At 54.1% G+C, this 15433-nt stretch overlaps 1 protein-coding gene across 2 annotated transcripts in view; it reads right to left on the bottom strand.

Annotated features, from left to right (window-relative positions):
- The window catches only part of FNIP2 (folliculin interacting protein 2), a 124798-nt gene that overhangs the window by 18583 nt on the left and 90782 nt on the right, over nucleotides 1-15433 (bottom strand). For both annotated transcript variants that reach the window (XM_082838710.1, XM_082838711.1), the window contains 6 exons: nucleotides 14212-14413; nucleotides 13825-13913; nucleotides 11538-11684; nucleotides 11250-11419; nucleotides 6341-7448; nucleotides 5381-5537 (listed from right to left, as the gene is read on the bottom strand). In XM_082838710.1, the coding sequence (XP_082694836.1) occupies nucleotides 5381-5537; nucleotides 6341-7448; nucleotides 11250-11419; nucleotides 11538-11684; nucleotides 13825-13913; nucleotides 14212-14413 (1873 nt within the window). The remainder of the gene's footprint in view (nucleotides 1-5380; nucleotides 5538-6340; nucleotides 7449-11249; nucleotides 11420-11537; nucleotides 11685-13824; nucleotides 13914-14211; nucleotides 14414-15433) is intronic.

The raw sequence follows: 15433 nt of genomic DNA on the forward strand, positions 1-15433 counted from the left end.
AGTGGGCTCACTTCATCTGAAAGATCGCAGCCGTTCTTCCTTCAAAGGCTGTTTCTCTTTCCCGCCTTCTGTATGCGCGACAGAACCTTCTCACTCAAGCCTCCAGGTCTCTTACTTGCTCTTCCACATTTTTTCACGCGCCTCTGTCTCTGAGCTACAGTCAAAGCGGTAGTTCTGCATCTAGTCACTCTTTCACAAACGCTAATCCTCTCTGGCTGTATTTAATGTGCTCTGCTCTTTAAGCTACCCCCGAGTTTTAATTTCCATGATTGCATTTTTCCATTTTAGCATCTCTCTTCGGCTCTTTTACAAATCTAAATAGTCGTGTGTCATAACAGACGGTCTTTTTAAAGATCCCAATTCCTTCTTTTATCACCGTAACCATCTTAAACATACCTACGCAACAGTTACTCTGGACTGTTGGAGGAGGGCTAACGCCCCTGCCTGTACTGGTCCCTCTCCCTCACCCTGACCACGAGCCATCGTGTTGGAGTTGTTTTGTTTTATGTGCTGTATGTGTCTCTCGGAAACAGGCTCCATGTCGGTCTCTAAAGGCTTCCGCGTTGTGATAAGGTAGAGAAGGAGAGCGAATCGATCATTCTGGACCACGGGCACTGTTGAGGGGTCCTGGGAGGTGAGGACGTCAGGACCTGGGGCAGCGGGAGCGGGGAGGGTCCGGCGGGGGGGCAGGGTCCAGAGGAAACCCCTGACCTTCTGTGTGTCTGTGCCTGCGGACTTGTGGACACAGGGCGCAGCCTCGGGGACACCTTAAACGTCAGGACGGTCACATGCTGAGGAAGGAAAGAGTTTAAAGTCGAGGAGCAGTGCTCAAGGTCAAAAAGGGTCATCAGAGCAGTTATGGCAGGATGTGCAAGACGCCAAAATACAACGTAAGAAGGCTGGTACACAGACTTTTCTGCAGAGAATGGCAGAGACGTCCAAATGTTTTGCATGTAATGAAAAAAATTGGGGAAAACATAAAATTAGCCATGCGCCTGATATTTACAAGATGCAAGAGAAATGATGGCTTTGAGACGTATAATAAGCATTTTATTCTCCTTTAGGTAAAGAAAAAGAACACAAAGGGCCCCAGGCGGCATGTCCAAACAGAGAACTCTTCCCCTCTATGTCTTAAAGGCAGACTCTCCGCCGCGTCTACTTTAGAAGGAGGGTCACACTCAGGGGCACAGCGTCATCTGCAGGAACACACGCTCCTCCGCCCAGCGCAGGGGGACCGTGCAGCGTCCCTGGGCACCGGGCCAGGCGCTGGACGGAGAGACGCCCGCAGGCCTGGTGGAAGAAAGATGCTGGAGGCATATCCAAGCACCGCGTGCAAAGGGCCTGGGGCAGGTTCAGAGAAGGGGCAACGTTGGGACGGGGCCTGCAAAAGGCACTGGGGCTGCTTCAACAGCGCCTGAGGCAGAGGGAGCAACGCACGTGGCAAGGAGGTGAGAGAGAGGGCGGGCCGTTACAGGCTGGCACATGGTGTGACCGAGCCGCACGGGAGAGCAGGGCTGCACGTGTGCATATGTATCTGAAACACATACAGGGGGCAGTTCCAGCCAAGGCGCCTAGATTTCACTCTCTAAAGAAACAGGCCCCTATCAGAGCAGAAGAGTGACCGACAGAAGTCACGTTTGAGAAGGAGCCCTCCGTGGCCACGTGCAAGGCTGGAAGGTGGAGGGCAGCTTAGGAGGAGAGGGGTCACCAAGATCTCAGACCGGGGTCGGCGATACCCAGAGATCGGTAGTTTTTTCAGATATTTTTAAAACCCCCATCTGCGGTAAGAAACGCGTTTTAACGGCGTAACCCAGTGATACAGGTGCATCCACACGTACAGCCCCCAAGAGCCAGCCGGTGCTGAAGGCCCGCGCCCTGCTGTGCACGCCACCCCGCGCCGGGACGTGTTCCGTCTCGCCAGCAGGTCTGCCCCACAGCGCTACGGACCTAAGGCTGCTGCTGACTCCGGCCACCCCAGCGCTGCCCGTGCTGCTAAAGTGATGCCCTTCGGTCGCTGTGACTCGCTGTCCTTGTGTTGGCTCCCTGGCTGCCTGTGCTGCACGGGCAATCAGGTGCTCACGGCACGCATCCCAGCCAAGCCGTCGGCAGAGCTGCTCTGCTGCGCTGCTGACTTCTGCATGTTTCTGCAGTCTGTTGCTACTCTTAAAAAGAAACGGAAGAGGCTGCCATATCCAGCCGGTGCTGCCTCGTTTCACAGAGCATTCTGAAGACGCCCAAAGCCCTGGAGCACAGTTTTTGTTAAAAGAAACACTAATACATGATGTTAATCTTGGTCTCGATGACCTGACCCTACAGAGCTGGAGCGGCCTGGCCGCTCCTCGCGAAGGCACCAGGGGAGGGAAAGCAGCCGCCGTTAGCGTTGAATGAATGGGTCCCGCTTCTGTTCCACCACCCCCAGCAGGAGCATCTTGGGAAACTCATTTACAAAGCGCGTGCACGGGTGTCATTGTAACAGCGACCGTCTGTCGGGCGTTCAGTAACGCGCTGGACGCTGTGTTCAACACTGGATGTGCATCATCCCACGGTCTTCAAGCAGACCTCTAACTGCCGTCACTTTCTAGAAAATGAAACTGATGCTTAGACGATTAAAGAATCCTGCGCCAGGCCACGAAGCCACGAGGGGTGAACCACGGGTCTCAGGTTTGCCTGCCTTTAGAAGCCAGACTCTTAACTGCTGGGTTACGTTTTATCTGTTCCTCTAAATACATTTTCCTGAGGCTTAGCGAAGCCAATGGATTTACCTGACGACCAGCGAACAAGTGGTAACACCAAAGCGTCAGTGTCAAGTCGGTCTCCTCCACCACCTCCACTGCCCCGTAACGTAATACCTGCCCCAGGCCCCGTCAGCAGTACCCACAGGCGGACAAGACACATGAGAAAAGAAGAGAGAAGAAGCTCCTTGAGAGTCACAGGTGCAGAGTGAAGCTGGCTCTCTCACCCTCTCTCTCCTACCTCACCATTTAAAGCCAAAAGGAAAACAGAAGAAAGAATTCGCGTTTAGATGCGGCAGGAAAAGAATGAAACTAAATACGACTTCAGCCTAATTGAAGGCAGCTGTGTAATCTCTATGTTAGAAGGCAAAGAAACAGTTCCAGTGACGGAACAGAGGTAGTATGTGGATTAAACAAGAACACGTGTTTAAATATTTAAAGACCATCAGAACCTTACCACGTGGAAGCCAGTAATAAAAATCAAAATGAGTGAAATAAAGTTGATACAGCTTTCTTTCATAAGAGACTAGGATAAGGAAACGCACAAAAAGAAACTCTTAGTATCGGAAGCTCCAGATGCAATGCCTTCGAAAGCAAATTACAGTAAAGCAATGTATCCCGAGCCCCTCTTCCTCAGCAAGCTGTTATTTCAGCCCTGACTCTGCTCATGTACTTGTTCTTGGGCCTTTGTGTCTTCCTCTGATGACACACTCAAGAACTTAAATAATTACTAGGCCTTAGGGGCAGTAAACTCAATATAACGCACCCCCCCCCAAACCTCCTAACTTACTTTCCCACAAATATTCGTCAACGGCAATTTTTATTTAAGCTCTACCACAGAGCAGAGCCCCAGCCTGAGAAGCAGTTTAAACGGAACGCTTACTTCAAAAGCCAAATCCATTAAGACGAACGTGACGAAGTGGCATGAGAACTCTGCTAACGCTAACCGGACACACCCTGAATGCAGTACGCTTCTGAACACAGTTTATGCCCCTTCACAGTTTCCTCTTAACACCCAAGCCGGCTGCACGGGGCGTGTTCCCACCATCTGACACAATACAGGTTTTTATGGTCAGCAACTTTCCATCTCTCAGGCTGACTGCATAGTCTACAGAGGTGAGAACAGCTGCAGCGTGAAAACACTACTTCTGCAAGGAAGAGAAGATGAGAGATGACAAGTCTTTAAGAGTTACAAACAGAGGAAACATGGTTTTGTTTTCTTAAATATAAGAATTATAGCGCTAGATGGTCACCATGGAAACCTAATACGCAAGCCTCTGAACTTGTCAGCCTACGGACGATAAAAAAGGGTCATGTATGGGTTTGCAGATAATAAGGGCAAGACGGGCTATCAGTCGATAGATGCGTGTCCACAGGGGGGCGGGCACTGAACATATTTCTCTGAGGTCACCGACGTGCAGGCCTCTGAGGTGACAGGCAAGGACACAGTGCTCGTGATGGCTACGAAGATAGAATATTAACGGCACTGCTTCCTTCCAGGGCCAGCCTGGGGAGGGTGGTGGCCAAGCACAAAGCAGGGCGGGTCAGGATCGTGGTACCAACGACCACACCGGGCGGGCCCGCAGCCTCAGGCCGCCCTCTCCCCATCTCCCTCCCTCCCCGTTCAGGGGGGTGAGCGCATCTGCTTCACCACTGGGCTTTTCTTCCCATTTCACGGCAACACCTCCAGCCTGCCTGGCCTGTGCCTGATGGACGTTTGGTCTTCACAGAGGAGAAGCTCAAGGTCAAAGGCGGCACGCACTGCCGTCTGTCCACCTCTCCAGAAGGATTTGCTGGGCGAGGAGGAAGGTAGCTAGCCAAGTTCCAATTTTCCTAACGCGCTGAGAACCCTCCCTATTGCCCAAGATGCACTATGTTTCCAATGCAAAACAGCGATTTTTGCACATCTGTCCAAGAGCAGCTCGATTGAAAACAGGCCTGTCAGACTGACAGCATTTCCATCGCCGCTCAGTTCCTGTCGCGCTGCAGAGAGCGGAGAAGCGCTTAGCAGCAGCCACAAGGAAATCTTGCAGGAAGACTTGCTAATCTCTACACAGTCATTCTCATGCAGCCATCAAAGCGAACTTAATGACACATCAGTTAAAATAAATTACTTTTAGGATCTTGCAAGGAGCGGCTAAGAGGCAAACCATATGTGACATCCTTTCGGCCCTCCCCGTGAAGGCACACAGTTGTCACCATCTGTGCCGACTGCTCTGTCTGCTCCACCCACCCGCCCCCAGCCCCACCCTTCACTCGGGTGGCTCGGGAGGTGACCTCTGTGGGCCCCGGGACCGCGTCTGCATCAGCTACGACCTTGCTCTGTGGCTTCTGGCTGGGCTCAGCCAACGGGGGGGCACCAAGAGAGCTCAGACGCTGGAGGAGAGCGAGGTGAGGTCCCCGCCCCTGCCGTGCTCCTGCAGCCAGGCGGGCCCCCGCCGCCTCCCCCACTGCTGCCCGCCCGGTGTGCTCACAGCCTCCAGCTGTTGCTAATCCCCGGGTGGCTCACCTGCCTCGCCGGTTCCTGCAACCCTGCCCGCATCTCCAGCGACAATCCCTCGATCACACCCGTTGCCAAGCACACCCCTGGCCACCCCCCCCCCCCCGCCCCGGTCAGCAGCCCGAGGCGACCAGCTGGCATCGCTTACCTGGACCGTGTGGACCAGGTCGGCGGCCAGACACTGCTTCAGCTTCTCATCGCTGCCGGTCCCGTGAAGCACCAGGTCTGGCATGTACGTGGGGCAGTAACCCGCCAGGAGGGAGCGGCCGAAGTTTCTCACGTTCGGGGTGCTGACGCTCTGAGACCTAAGATGATACCGGCCATCAGAACCCACAGCGAAAACGCGCTCCCTGCTTGCACTGCAGCTGGAACAAAGCCCCAGTGGCACAGGTGAGAATAACAGATTCGGGGTGGTTCGGATCACAAGTCCTCCAGGAGGTGGGTCAGTGGTGCAGGAAAAGGAAGGGAGTTGAAGGGAAAAAGGAGTTTTCCTAACGGGGAACAGCAGGAAAAACTGAGTATTCTGGCGGCTGGCTGCGAGCCTGGGCGGGCACCTCACACCGAGCATCCTCCAGCCACCGTGTGCAGAGAGGAAAGAGGGAGTCTGAGCGTGCCGAGGGGATCCTGGCGAAGCCCGGCTTGAGGAACTCGGCGCACCCGCTCAGGGTGCAGCCAGGACCGCGAAAGGCCGGCAGGCATCTCTAGTTACTGCCTCACGGACCAAACCTCAACTGACGGAGCCCCAGGAAGAGGGGCTTTTCCTGCCGCATCAGGCTGCTCTGACCGGCAGGCAGGAGAGACCCGCAGGACGCCACCCACCACCTCCCAGGCTCGGTGTCCGCGGCCACAGATCTGCCGCGGGGACGACGGAAGATGACACCCCTGCTCCCCACTGCCCCCGCGCCCCTTAGCGTCCCCCAGTGTCCCCAAAGCTGCAAAGCCGCCGCCAGCTCCCGGCTCAGAGCTGGGCTGAGGAAGGGCAGGCCGGTCTGGGGACACTAATGCTTGGAGAGAATAATCCTGCCCTGTAGCAGCCCACAGCAGCGGTGCCGGTGGGTGCCGGCTGGACGCACATCGTCTCCCCAGCCCGGCCCGCCGCCGGCCTTACCTGGGCAGCGGCAGCTCCACCTCCGGCGACCCTTCGGGCCGGTCATGCTCACTGTCACCGTCACTGCCGGGACCCAGGTCCGGCGAGGCCGGCGCACACGGGTCGTCGTCACTGTCGCCGAGGGCGCTGTCCGAGCTTTCGTTCCTGGGGAGGCCTCCTTCCCGCCTGAAGCCGGCGTCCTCGCGCGGCACTGCGGCCGCGCACCCGCTCGGCGCAGGCCCGTCCGCGTTCTCCCCGCCCCGACCCCACGGCTTCACTGGCGCGTGCGCGGGGTCGACAGGTGCGCCCCGGGCGGCAGGTGCGCCGGGCGTCTCCGCAGCCTCCTTGGCGGCCCCGGTCCTGACGCCGCGGGCCCCCGCAGATGCCTCGGGGGCCCGGGAGCACCTCGGAGCCCGCCAGTCTCGGGCCTCCCGGGCCGCATCGGGCCCAGCCGGGGGTCGGCGCGCTGGCTCCGCACACCTGCAGGCCCGCAGCCGCTCCTCCATCGCTTTGGTGCGACTTTCAAAGTCCGAGTCCGGAGACACGGAGCTCCCGATGTGGAAGGTGACCTTCTCCCAGGGACGCCCCTCAGGGCACGGCCTGGCCGCCGAGCGGTCGGGCAGCTTCTTGGGCATCTCCCCTCCCGACCCCTCCCCGCCGGCCGGCCCCGCGCACGCACCTGCGCCGCTAGGGAGTCTCGCGGAGCCGCCGCGGGACGCCTCCTCTGTACTCTCCTCGTCCCCACACGACGCGCCCCGAGGTCTCCGGGTGCCGCGGGCCACGGGGCTCTGCTCCGGCCCCCGGCCTCCTCGTCCGGCGAGGTGAGGACAGAGGTCTCCGGTGTCAGTGTGCGGCGGCAGAAGGGCGGGCTCGCTCCTCACCGTGACCACCACGTACTCGGACTCCTCCACCTCGCCCCTCTCCAGGGCCGTGATGATGCTGCCCCCCGCCAGCGCCTGCTCGTCTGGCCCCCAGGCCCCGCTGCACGTCAGCTGGTTCTCCTGCAGCTCCGAGCACCGCAGGAAGTAGGTCAGCACGTACAGTATGCGCTGCACCAGGTCCTTCTGCTTCCCCAGCACCACCGTGCGGGTCAGTCGCACCGGAGAGCCGATGGCCCCGTAAAGGTCGCCTAGAGGCAAAGTGGACAGAAAGACAAGTCGTCTGGGGGAGCGTGTCAAGGGTACGTCAGCCCGAACAGGAGAGATGCAAATGACTTACTCCCAGGCCAGCATCGCTTCTTCACACGCCTGACTGAGGCACAAAGGTAATCCCTAGAAGGACCACCTTTCAGTTTTCCTCTGCAACGTAAAGTCGGCCTGGAAGGCCTGCCAGGATCAGCCCTGTTCTGGGTGCTCAGGTGCAGTGCCCGTGTGTATCGGGTGCAGTGCACTGACAGTGCAGTGCTGGTGTATACTGGGGGCAGTGCTGGTGTATACTGGGGGCAGCGCGGTGCCAGTGCACAGAGGGTGCAGTGCTGTGTGCACAGTCCCTCGAGGTGCTTGCTGGGCCTTTCCAGGCAGCTCAGTGGGCTGGCTGATCCCATCTCCCCAAGGTAAGGCTGAAGCCAGAGCCCTGAATATGTGACCAAACCAAATAATTTATCTTGGAAACTAGAATGATGAGATCTTTTTGAAGAATCCCAGGACAATAGGCCCTGGGGTGAAATTCCGGGATCTCTGAACAGAAAGTGCAAGTGAATCAATTCAAAACGCTTAATGAGATGGTCCGCTCAGTACACACAGGCACCAGGAAGAATCAATTTGATTAACAAGAAGAAAATCACCTGCTCAGGAATAATGGGTCTCATTTTTTTCCTATTACTTCACATGAAAATTCTACTGGAGAAAAATGTCCCATAACTTATATCCTGACACACTGATTAAAAGCCGGCTAATGAAGCATGAACATTTGGCTTAAAGGTGGAAGAAGAAAGGCAAACGTGTCAACGAACCATCAGTGCAGGTTCCTCATCACAAGTGTCTGTCCAGTGCCTGTTAAAATTATGGCATGTAATAAAACCTGACGATTACACTTGGTAAGTCGCACCTTCCATATTCTGATCATCATATTATTGACAATTACAACAAAAAGCCAACACTTCCTGACTGTGCAAGCACAGTGCTGAGCGTTTTACATGGCTTTATCTCATTTACATATCTGTATAAGCAACCCTAAGTCAGAAAGCATTGCAGGAAAAATCAGAATGTTGGAATAAATCAAAATGTGAAAAGATCCTAAATAAAGGAGAAGAGATGCATGTTTAGCAGCTATAAATAAGAACTCAGGAAGTCGGACTCCATCTGGCGGGAGGAGGAGAGGCATCTGCTAGATAAGACTAATCACACTGTTAAGGTTTAAGACTGATGGAAAAGGGACAGCACGCATCAGAGGTGCCCCCTCTAGAGAGGGTTTCCAGGGTAAGCCTCCTGAGAACAGGTAAAGGGCAGGATAGAAGTGATTTCACACAATCCTCTCTATAAAAGGACTAGGTGGGGCTTCCCTGGTGGCGCAGTGGTTGAGAATCTGCCTGCCAGTGCAGGGGACACGGGTTCGAGCCCTGGTCTGGGAGGATCCCACATGCCGCGGAGCAAGTAGGCCCGTGAGCCACAACTACTGAGCCTGCGCGTCTGGAGCCTGTGCTCCGCAACAAGAGAGGCCGCGATAGTGAGAGGCCCGCGCACCGCGATTTAGAGCGGCCCCCGCTCGCCGCAACTAGAGAAAGCCCTCGCGCAGAAACGAAGACCCAACACAGCCAAAAATAAATCAATAAATAAATACATACATACATAAATAAAAGGGCTAGGTGAAGGCTTAGTAGAACGTTATCTCTGAGGCTTTTGCAACTGACTGAGAAACCATGCAAGATTTCAGAAAAACAACTCAGAACTGTAGTCTGATGTCAGCACAAGCACTTTTGTTTGAGTAAACTTTCTTGACTAAGAGCGTGTTACTGTTACTTCCCGTGATCACATCTGCCCATGGCTGCGGGGTGTCACGGCCACATCGGGAATTCATGAGACACTCTTGTTAAATCAGCCCCAGTGTTAATAAAGAAGATGAGATTTACATACCCAAAATCTGGCAAAAAAAAAACACTTTGGAAAGTCCACTCAGAATGACAGTTTTTAGCAATGCATTTAACTTTTGGTGTTGTGCATTATAATAACTAAGTCATAAATGGGAAAAAGTAAAAACAAAGAAGGCTATTAAAATACAACTGACAACAGATTAACCTGTATGAAGTGGAGAGCTGTGTATGGAAACAGTGCTGCTACTTCAGAGCTGAACTCCACAGAACAACGCATCACTAAGATAACAGACTTAATGGACCTTGACCTTGAAGGCAACTTTTTGAGTCCAGGACTGATGAAGCTACTAATTTTAGAGTGGATGCCTTTGTTTTGCACGGGTATAATTTTACAGAATGAAGAAGAGTGTGCACAATGTGAACAGACCTAACGCTGCGAACTGCACACTTAGAAATGGCTGAGATGATAAATGTTAGGGTCTGTGGCTTTTTTTTAACCATATTACCTCCCATATCTCATGACCCCAGGCACAGGGAAAGACAGCTTTATTATCTGTGATACAGCGAGGACGCAGTACCAGGGTTAGAATGAGAGTCTAATTAATTAATACGTGCAGAAAGCACCCAGAACAGTGCTTGGCCCACGGTGGCAGCTTTCACTACCATTACAACACGCTGTTTCCCGAGATTGCCGTGCTTTTCCCCGGTCTGCCGTTATTTTCTGGAAAATGCTGCCCTTCTACCAATTCCTCAAGTGTGTCTTCCTTGAAGGCCCCCTCCCCCCATGCCCCCTTCCTGGTGCCTCCCCCGTATCAACATCTGCAACAGCAGTGTCGGTAACAGGGGGCTTCACGTACAAGCAGTGGAACTCCCACGGCAGCCATGAGCCATCACCACCCATGTCACAGATGGAGAAACGGAGGCACAGAGGGTTAGGGCACTTGCCCAGGAGGCTGGGATCTGGTCCAGCCGTCTGCGCATGTCCTCACCCTCTGCACTGCACTGCGTCCCTCGCGGGCTTCTGCTCACCCCAGCAAAGGAGCGATCGGGGCGTTCTGAACACAGCCCTTCTCCTCCACCGGGCAGCAGGCTCCCCAAGGCTGAGCTGCGTGTCACCCGGGCCCTGGGTCCCGCAGAGGGACGGGGCCTGGGACAGAGCGGATGTGCAGGACTGACGGGTCACTGCAGACTCGGCCAAGTGACAGGCCCTGGAGCGCGCCTCTCCTATCCCCGAGCCCTGGGCTCGCAAGCGCACACTCCAGGAGCAGCCCCGCGGCACGTCAGGTCCCCGCGCCAGGCCTGACACAAAGCTCGGAGGAGGCAGCTAAGGGGGCAACGGAGAGAAAGACAAGGGCTCCGACCTCAGCTCAAACTTGAAAGGCGGCCAAATCCTAGAGGGCGTCACTCTCTTTTCTGTCCGACTTCCTTCCTATCCGGTCCGCCCTCTAGGGCAGTGGTCCTCAGCCAGGGGCTCTCCTGTCCCGCTGGGGACGTTCAGCATTGTCTGGGGACATTTTTCACCATCACGACTTTGGAAGAGGGGATTTCACTGGCAGCTGGTGAACAGAAGCCAGTGACGCTGCTAAACAGCCGACCAGGCATGGGGCGGTCCTCTTCCCCCCAACCCAACAAAGAATCTTCTGGCCCAGATGTCAACAGTGCCGAGTTAAGGAGCCCCACTGGAGGAGCAGCTGCGGACCTACGTGGCTTTAAAGAGCAGAACGAGGCTCTGGCAGGGGGAGGGGAGGACAGGGGCTGCTTTACAGGTAGAACCTGTGGGCCAGTCCCCCGTTCCCTGCAGCCCAGTGACAACTGGGAATCGCCGGGCCGGATGGCGGATAGCAACTGAAGAGGCTCCCGTTTTTCCTATTCTGTCCCACATGGTCTCTGTACGGTACTGACCCAGCTGTGCCCAGAGAGGATTGTATGGGTGTGTCTTGGCCAGCGTGTTGACCAGCTGAGAGGTGCGTTTCTCGGAGAAGGCTTTGATGGGAGGGTGGTCAACGGGCATGACGGTGGGCACCCAGGCCAGGTGGTAGGTTAAGACTGCGGTCAGCAAGGCAGCAAAAAACCTTGGAGAAACGGGAGAAAACACAACGGGGTGAGTCAGTGCAGGAAGAGGCATGTCACCTACAGCACGTACACCAGCCTCGGAACTGGCATTCGAGGCTCCAGAGTGCCGCCGCTTACTGGTTCTTGTTGATCTGCTCTATCAAGAGCGTAAATTCCTTGAGGAAGCGCTGGCACAGCTGCGTCTTCTCCAAGGTGCTGGACATCATGGCCAGCCACACGGGCTCGGCTATCCTCGGGACGGAGTACAAGCTCCAGATGGTCGCTCTACAGAAGAGAAGGTACAGGGAACAGTCACAGATGTCACGGTGGATGACCTTTGTGTAAAGGAATCTAGAAGAAGACACTCACCTGGATCTAGGGAGCCCCTAAGGCATCCAAAGCAGAACATTAAACAGGGGTCGGTAAACTAGGACACGATGCACAGGCCAAATCTGACCTTTTTTTAATAAATAAAGTTTTATTGGCACACAGCCATGCTCAATCATCTCCCTATTATCTGTCGCTGCGTTTGCACCACAGCAAAGCTGAGCAGCCGTGGGGCACAGACCCTTTACAGGAAAGGCATACTAACCACTGATATAAAATAGTCATCCTTAAAAAGACTTATTTGCACGATGCCTTTGTCAGAATTTATGCCAATTTTCATAGGAAAAAAAGGAAGAAAGAATAAACATGCTAGACTGAAAATGTGACCAGAGGGAACTCAAGTCGCCCAATTTCTGGTTAGTGCTTTTGTTCTTTGAACCAAAGCACCCTATTCACTTTAGATGAAAAAAGAACACAAATAAATTGCTCTTCTTCACCATATTATATACTAGATTGTTACACGGGCTAATAGAATCCAATTCTTAGAACTGTAAGCTGTTAGGGAAAGTGACGAGTCTGGCCGTGTCACTTTACGGCTTAGGAAACTGGAGGTGTAAAGGAGTTGCTTGCAGGAGACACACACGCACTGAATGACAAGGTCCGGATGAGAGCGCCTCGTGCCGGGGACTCTGCTCCAGGCCGCGTGGCTCGTGGCGGTCCTTCCAGGGAGGAACCAACGAGCCTAGGATCTCCACTGGCACCTCTGCGTCTAGGAGACACCCCGCTTCCCGGATGGGGGTACACGAGGCATACTCTGACCTGAGTTTCCGGCCGTGTGCATCAAGGAGCTGGGACACACAGGACCCTGCCCTGGCACGAGGCAGAGCACCTGCTGAGCAGCCAGCAGTGACAAGTGACAGCTACGTGGACCTGGGCTTCGCTTACTGACACCAAGGTTTCCAACGCTAACACGTGATCCTGTCGCTGTTTCTGGAGCAGCAGGTCGCTGAGGTAAGGATGAGACCCGTCTATCCACAGTGAGGCCTCAGGTCCTGTCCGTTCAGATTCCGGACCTTCTGCTAAATGAGTGTCCAGACCCTCCAGCACAAGCCAGCTTCGAGCCTGACCACAGCCCGCCCGGCGCTGCCCACACAAACCATAGAAGTTTCGCTAGTCACCACACTGCCATCGAAACACACAGCTTCACACGATTTCTCAAATGTGCGACGTGGGTCTGAATGATCCCCAGATAAGGACTAACGTGCTACTTGAGTACTTTACACATAACCCAGGGTTCAACTAAGGCTGGGTGGGGATTTTGCTCCAAGCAGCATTAGAGTTCACCAGCCTCTAACTTAAGCATCACGAAAACGTTCTAACATTCTAAGAATCGTAAACATTTTTATCCCTGGGCTAGAGAGGAACGGCTGGACTCTTAATTAGCTCATGACGGCTCTGAAGTGCGATTCCATTCCGCACCCAGAAACTGGCCCTAAGAAGCGCTGCAACAGCCCCGCTCGGCATGGTGACCACGGATCCCAGCTACAGCCCAGACACGAGGGGCCAGACCTCCAGAAAACCGGTCTCCGGGGTACAAATATCAACAGTTAGGAGCTGACAGTGAGGACACGCTAGGGTGACCATACAACTTAATGTCCTGACCAGGACACCCACGGGAAGACACCGGGTGTACACAGGGCTGTCCTGGCAAACTGGAGTGTAACCTCCCTGACGTGCATACTCTCCCCACTTATGCTGTGGACAAGCATCTCAACCTCCAGTTTCCACATCTGTAAAATGGGCTAAGAGTGCTTACTCTTAGGGCTTTTGGGAGATGACACGAGACGTATGAATATTAGTTTTCTCCATTCACTCTGTTAGGAACAGTCGCATCAGGGACCGTCTCTCTGGCAGTCGTGAGGATTACTCGGTGCTGGTGGCTTACACGTTTTGCTCCACTGGGCCTTAGCTTCAAAGGAAGGAGCTGCTACCCCCCACACTCCCGAGCTGTGGTCTCCACGCATCCCGAGATCCACGGCCGCTGCTGCCGCTGCTCACCAATTTCCCCTGCTGGGGCTGCCAAACCTTGCCAGTTTACCTGAACTCCCCCAGAGCTTCCATCAGACGGCTGACGTAAAACTGGACACGGAGACTTGACTCCGCGATCTTTCTGCACGAGATCATGGCCTTCGGTAGAAAGAAAACAAGCCACATTATGTGGAGAAGAAATTCCTTCGTAACCATCTACTGGGCTATATTAATAAGAGACGACGTTAGAGCCCACACTCAAGCTAGTCATGACCGAAGTCGTCGGGGGCAGTAATTCCCTTTCCCAAAGCAATCAGGATCTGGTACCTGACTTCAGTGTGCCTAGGGAACTTCCTACCACTGCTGCAGCCGATCTACATGCCCTGGGAAAGCGAGCGGGTATAGAGAGCCCTTGACCCTTACAGCCCCGTGTGACAATGGATTGCATTCTCAGTACCTTTTCAATTGCACTCTTCAACCTGTTCATGTGAGACTCAAACAGGGGGAAATGAGAAAAAAAGAAGTCCTGGAAGTTCCTCTGGGCTTCCTCCGTCTCGCACAGGGAAAAGATGAGGCTTATGGCAATCTTCTTCCTCCGAGCTATGGCCGGGTTGGAACTGCAGGTTTCTTCGGCCAAGCTGAACGTCTCATCCGTTGACCTGGAAGGAGAAGGGGTTTTGGCAGTCATGCTGCATCAGTGAACCACACCGAGGACGAACCGTAAAGCCAGGGCGACACCCTGGTGGCCGAGCCGGGCACGCGGTCCTAACTCAGAGTGTGTCTACCGCCAGGTTGTCCTCCTGCATCAGACTCCGTCGTGAAAATGAAAACCTCTGCCTGATACTCAGTGTTAGCCTAACACAAAAAGAAACTTAAGTGAGAACTGAAAGTAATTTCAAACGTCCCCTTGTTAGACTCTTAGCCCTTTTCCCTTGGACTATGTTACATCAGATTGGCCGCATTTAGAAAGGGGTGTGAAGCATCCGTTGGCTCAAAACACAGGCCCTTTGTTTTGGCTGATAGATACCGATGGATAAGAACATCTGAGGAGAGATGGTCCTCTGTGGTATTCTGTGTGACCCGGGCATCACGTTTGGACATTTACTAGTAGCTGAGGCTTACTTTCCCAAGGTTATTAAAACCATTAGATGAAGTTACTCCTGTAAATGCTGAGATTAAGCCATGCGACTGGGGATACTCTCTGGGAAACCCCCCGAGCAGAAAGACCCACCTCTCTTTTGCTACAGTCAGATCCTCGACCAACTTAAGATTCTTTGCAGAGACTCTGCTTCTAGGATAAAAGAAGCCAATAAACTCTGAATATGTATTCAATCTGTCGCAAGGGGTAAGCCTCACAAACATGGCCAATCCATATCTCTACTTTAGTCTGAAAAACCAGCATGTGACCACATAGCTCCTAACGGCAAGAGTGAAAAAAAGTTTTTTAATTAGTTTGTTTTTTTCTACAAAGACACCAAAGCAAAGGACATCACACTGCAAATGAAAGCGCCTAGCCTGGCACACGGTAGGCGTGCAGGGAGCCTTCTCTTTCTCACGGGCTCCACCATTCAGCCTTGTCTGTCACCAAACTTGGGACACCACCTCCTTTACTACAAGCTACACCCGAACGGTCACGTCTGCTCACGGGGCTTGAGGCAGCCATGCTCCTTCTTGGTCTT

Source organism: Leucopleurus acutus (genome assembly GCF_964270905.1).
Source record: "Leucopleurus acutus genome assembly, chromosome: 4".
In the NCBI taxonomy this organism is placed as follows: domain Eukaryota; kingdom Metazoa; phylum Chordata; class Mammalia; order Artiodactyla; family Delphinidae; genus Leucopleurus; species Leucopleurus acutus.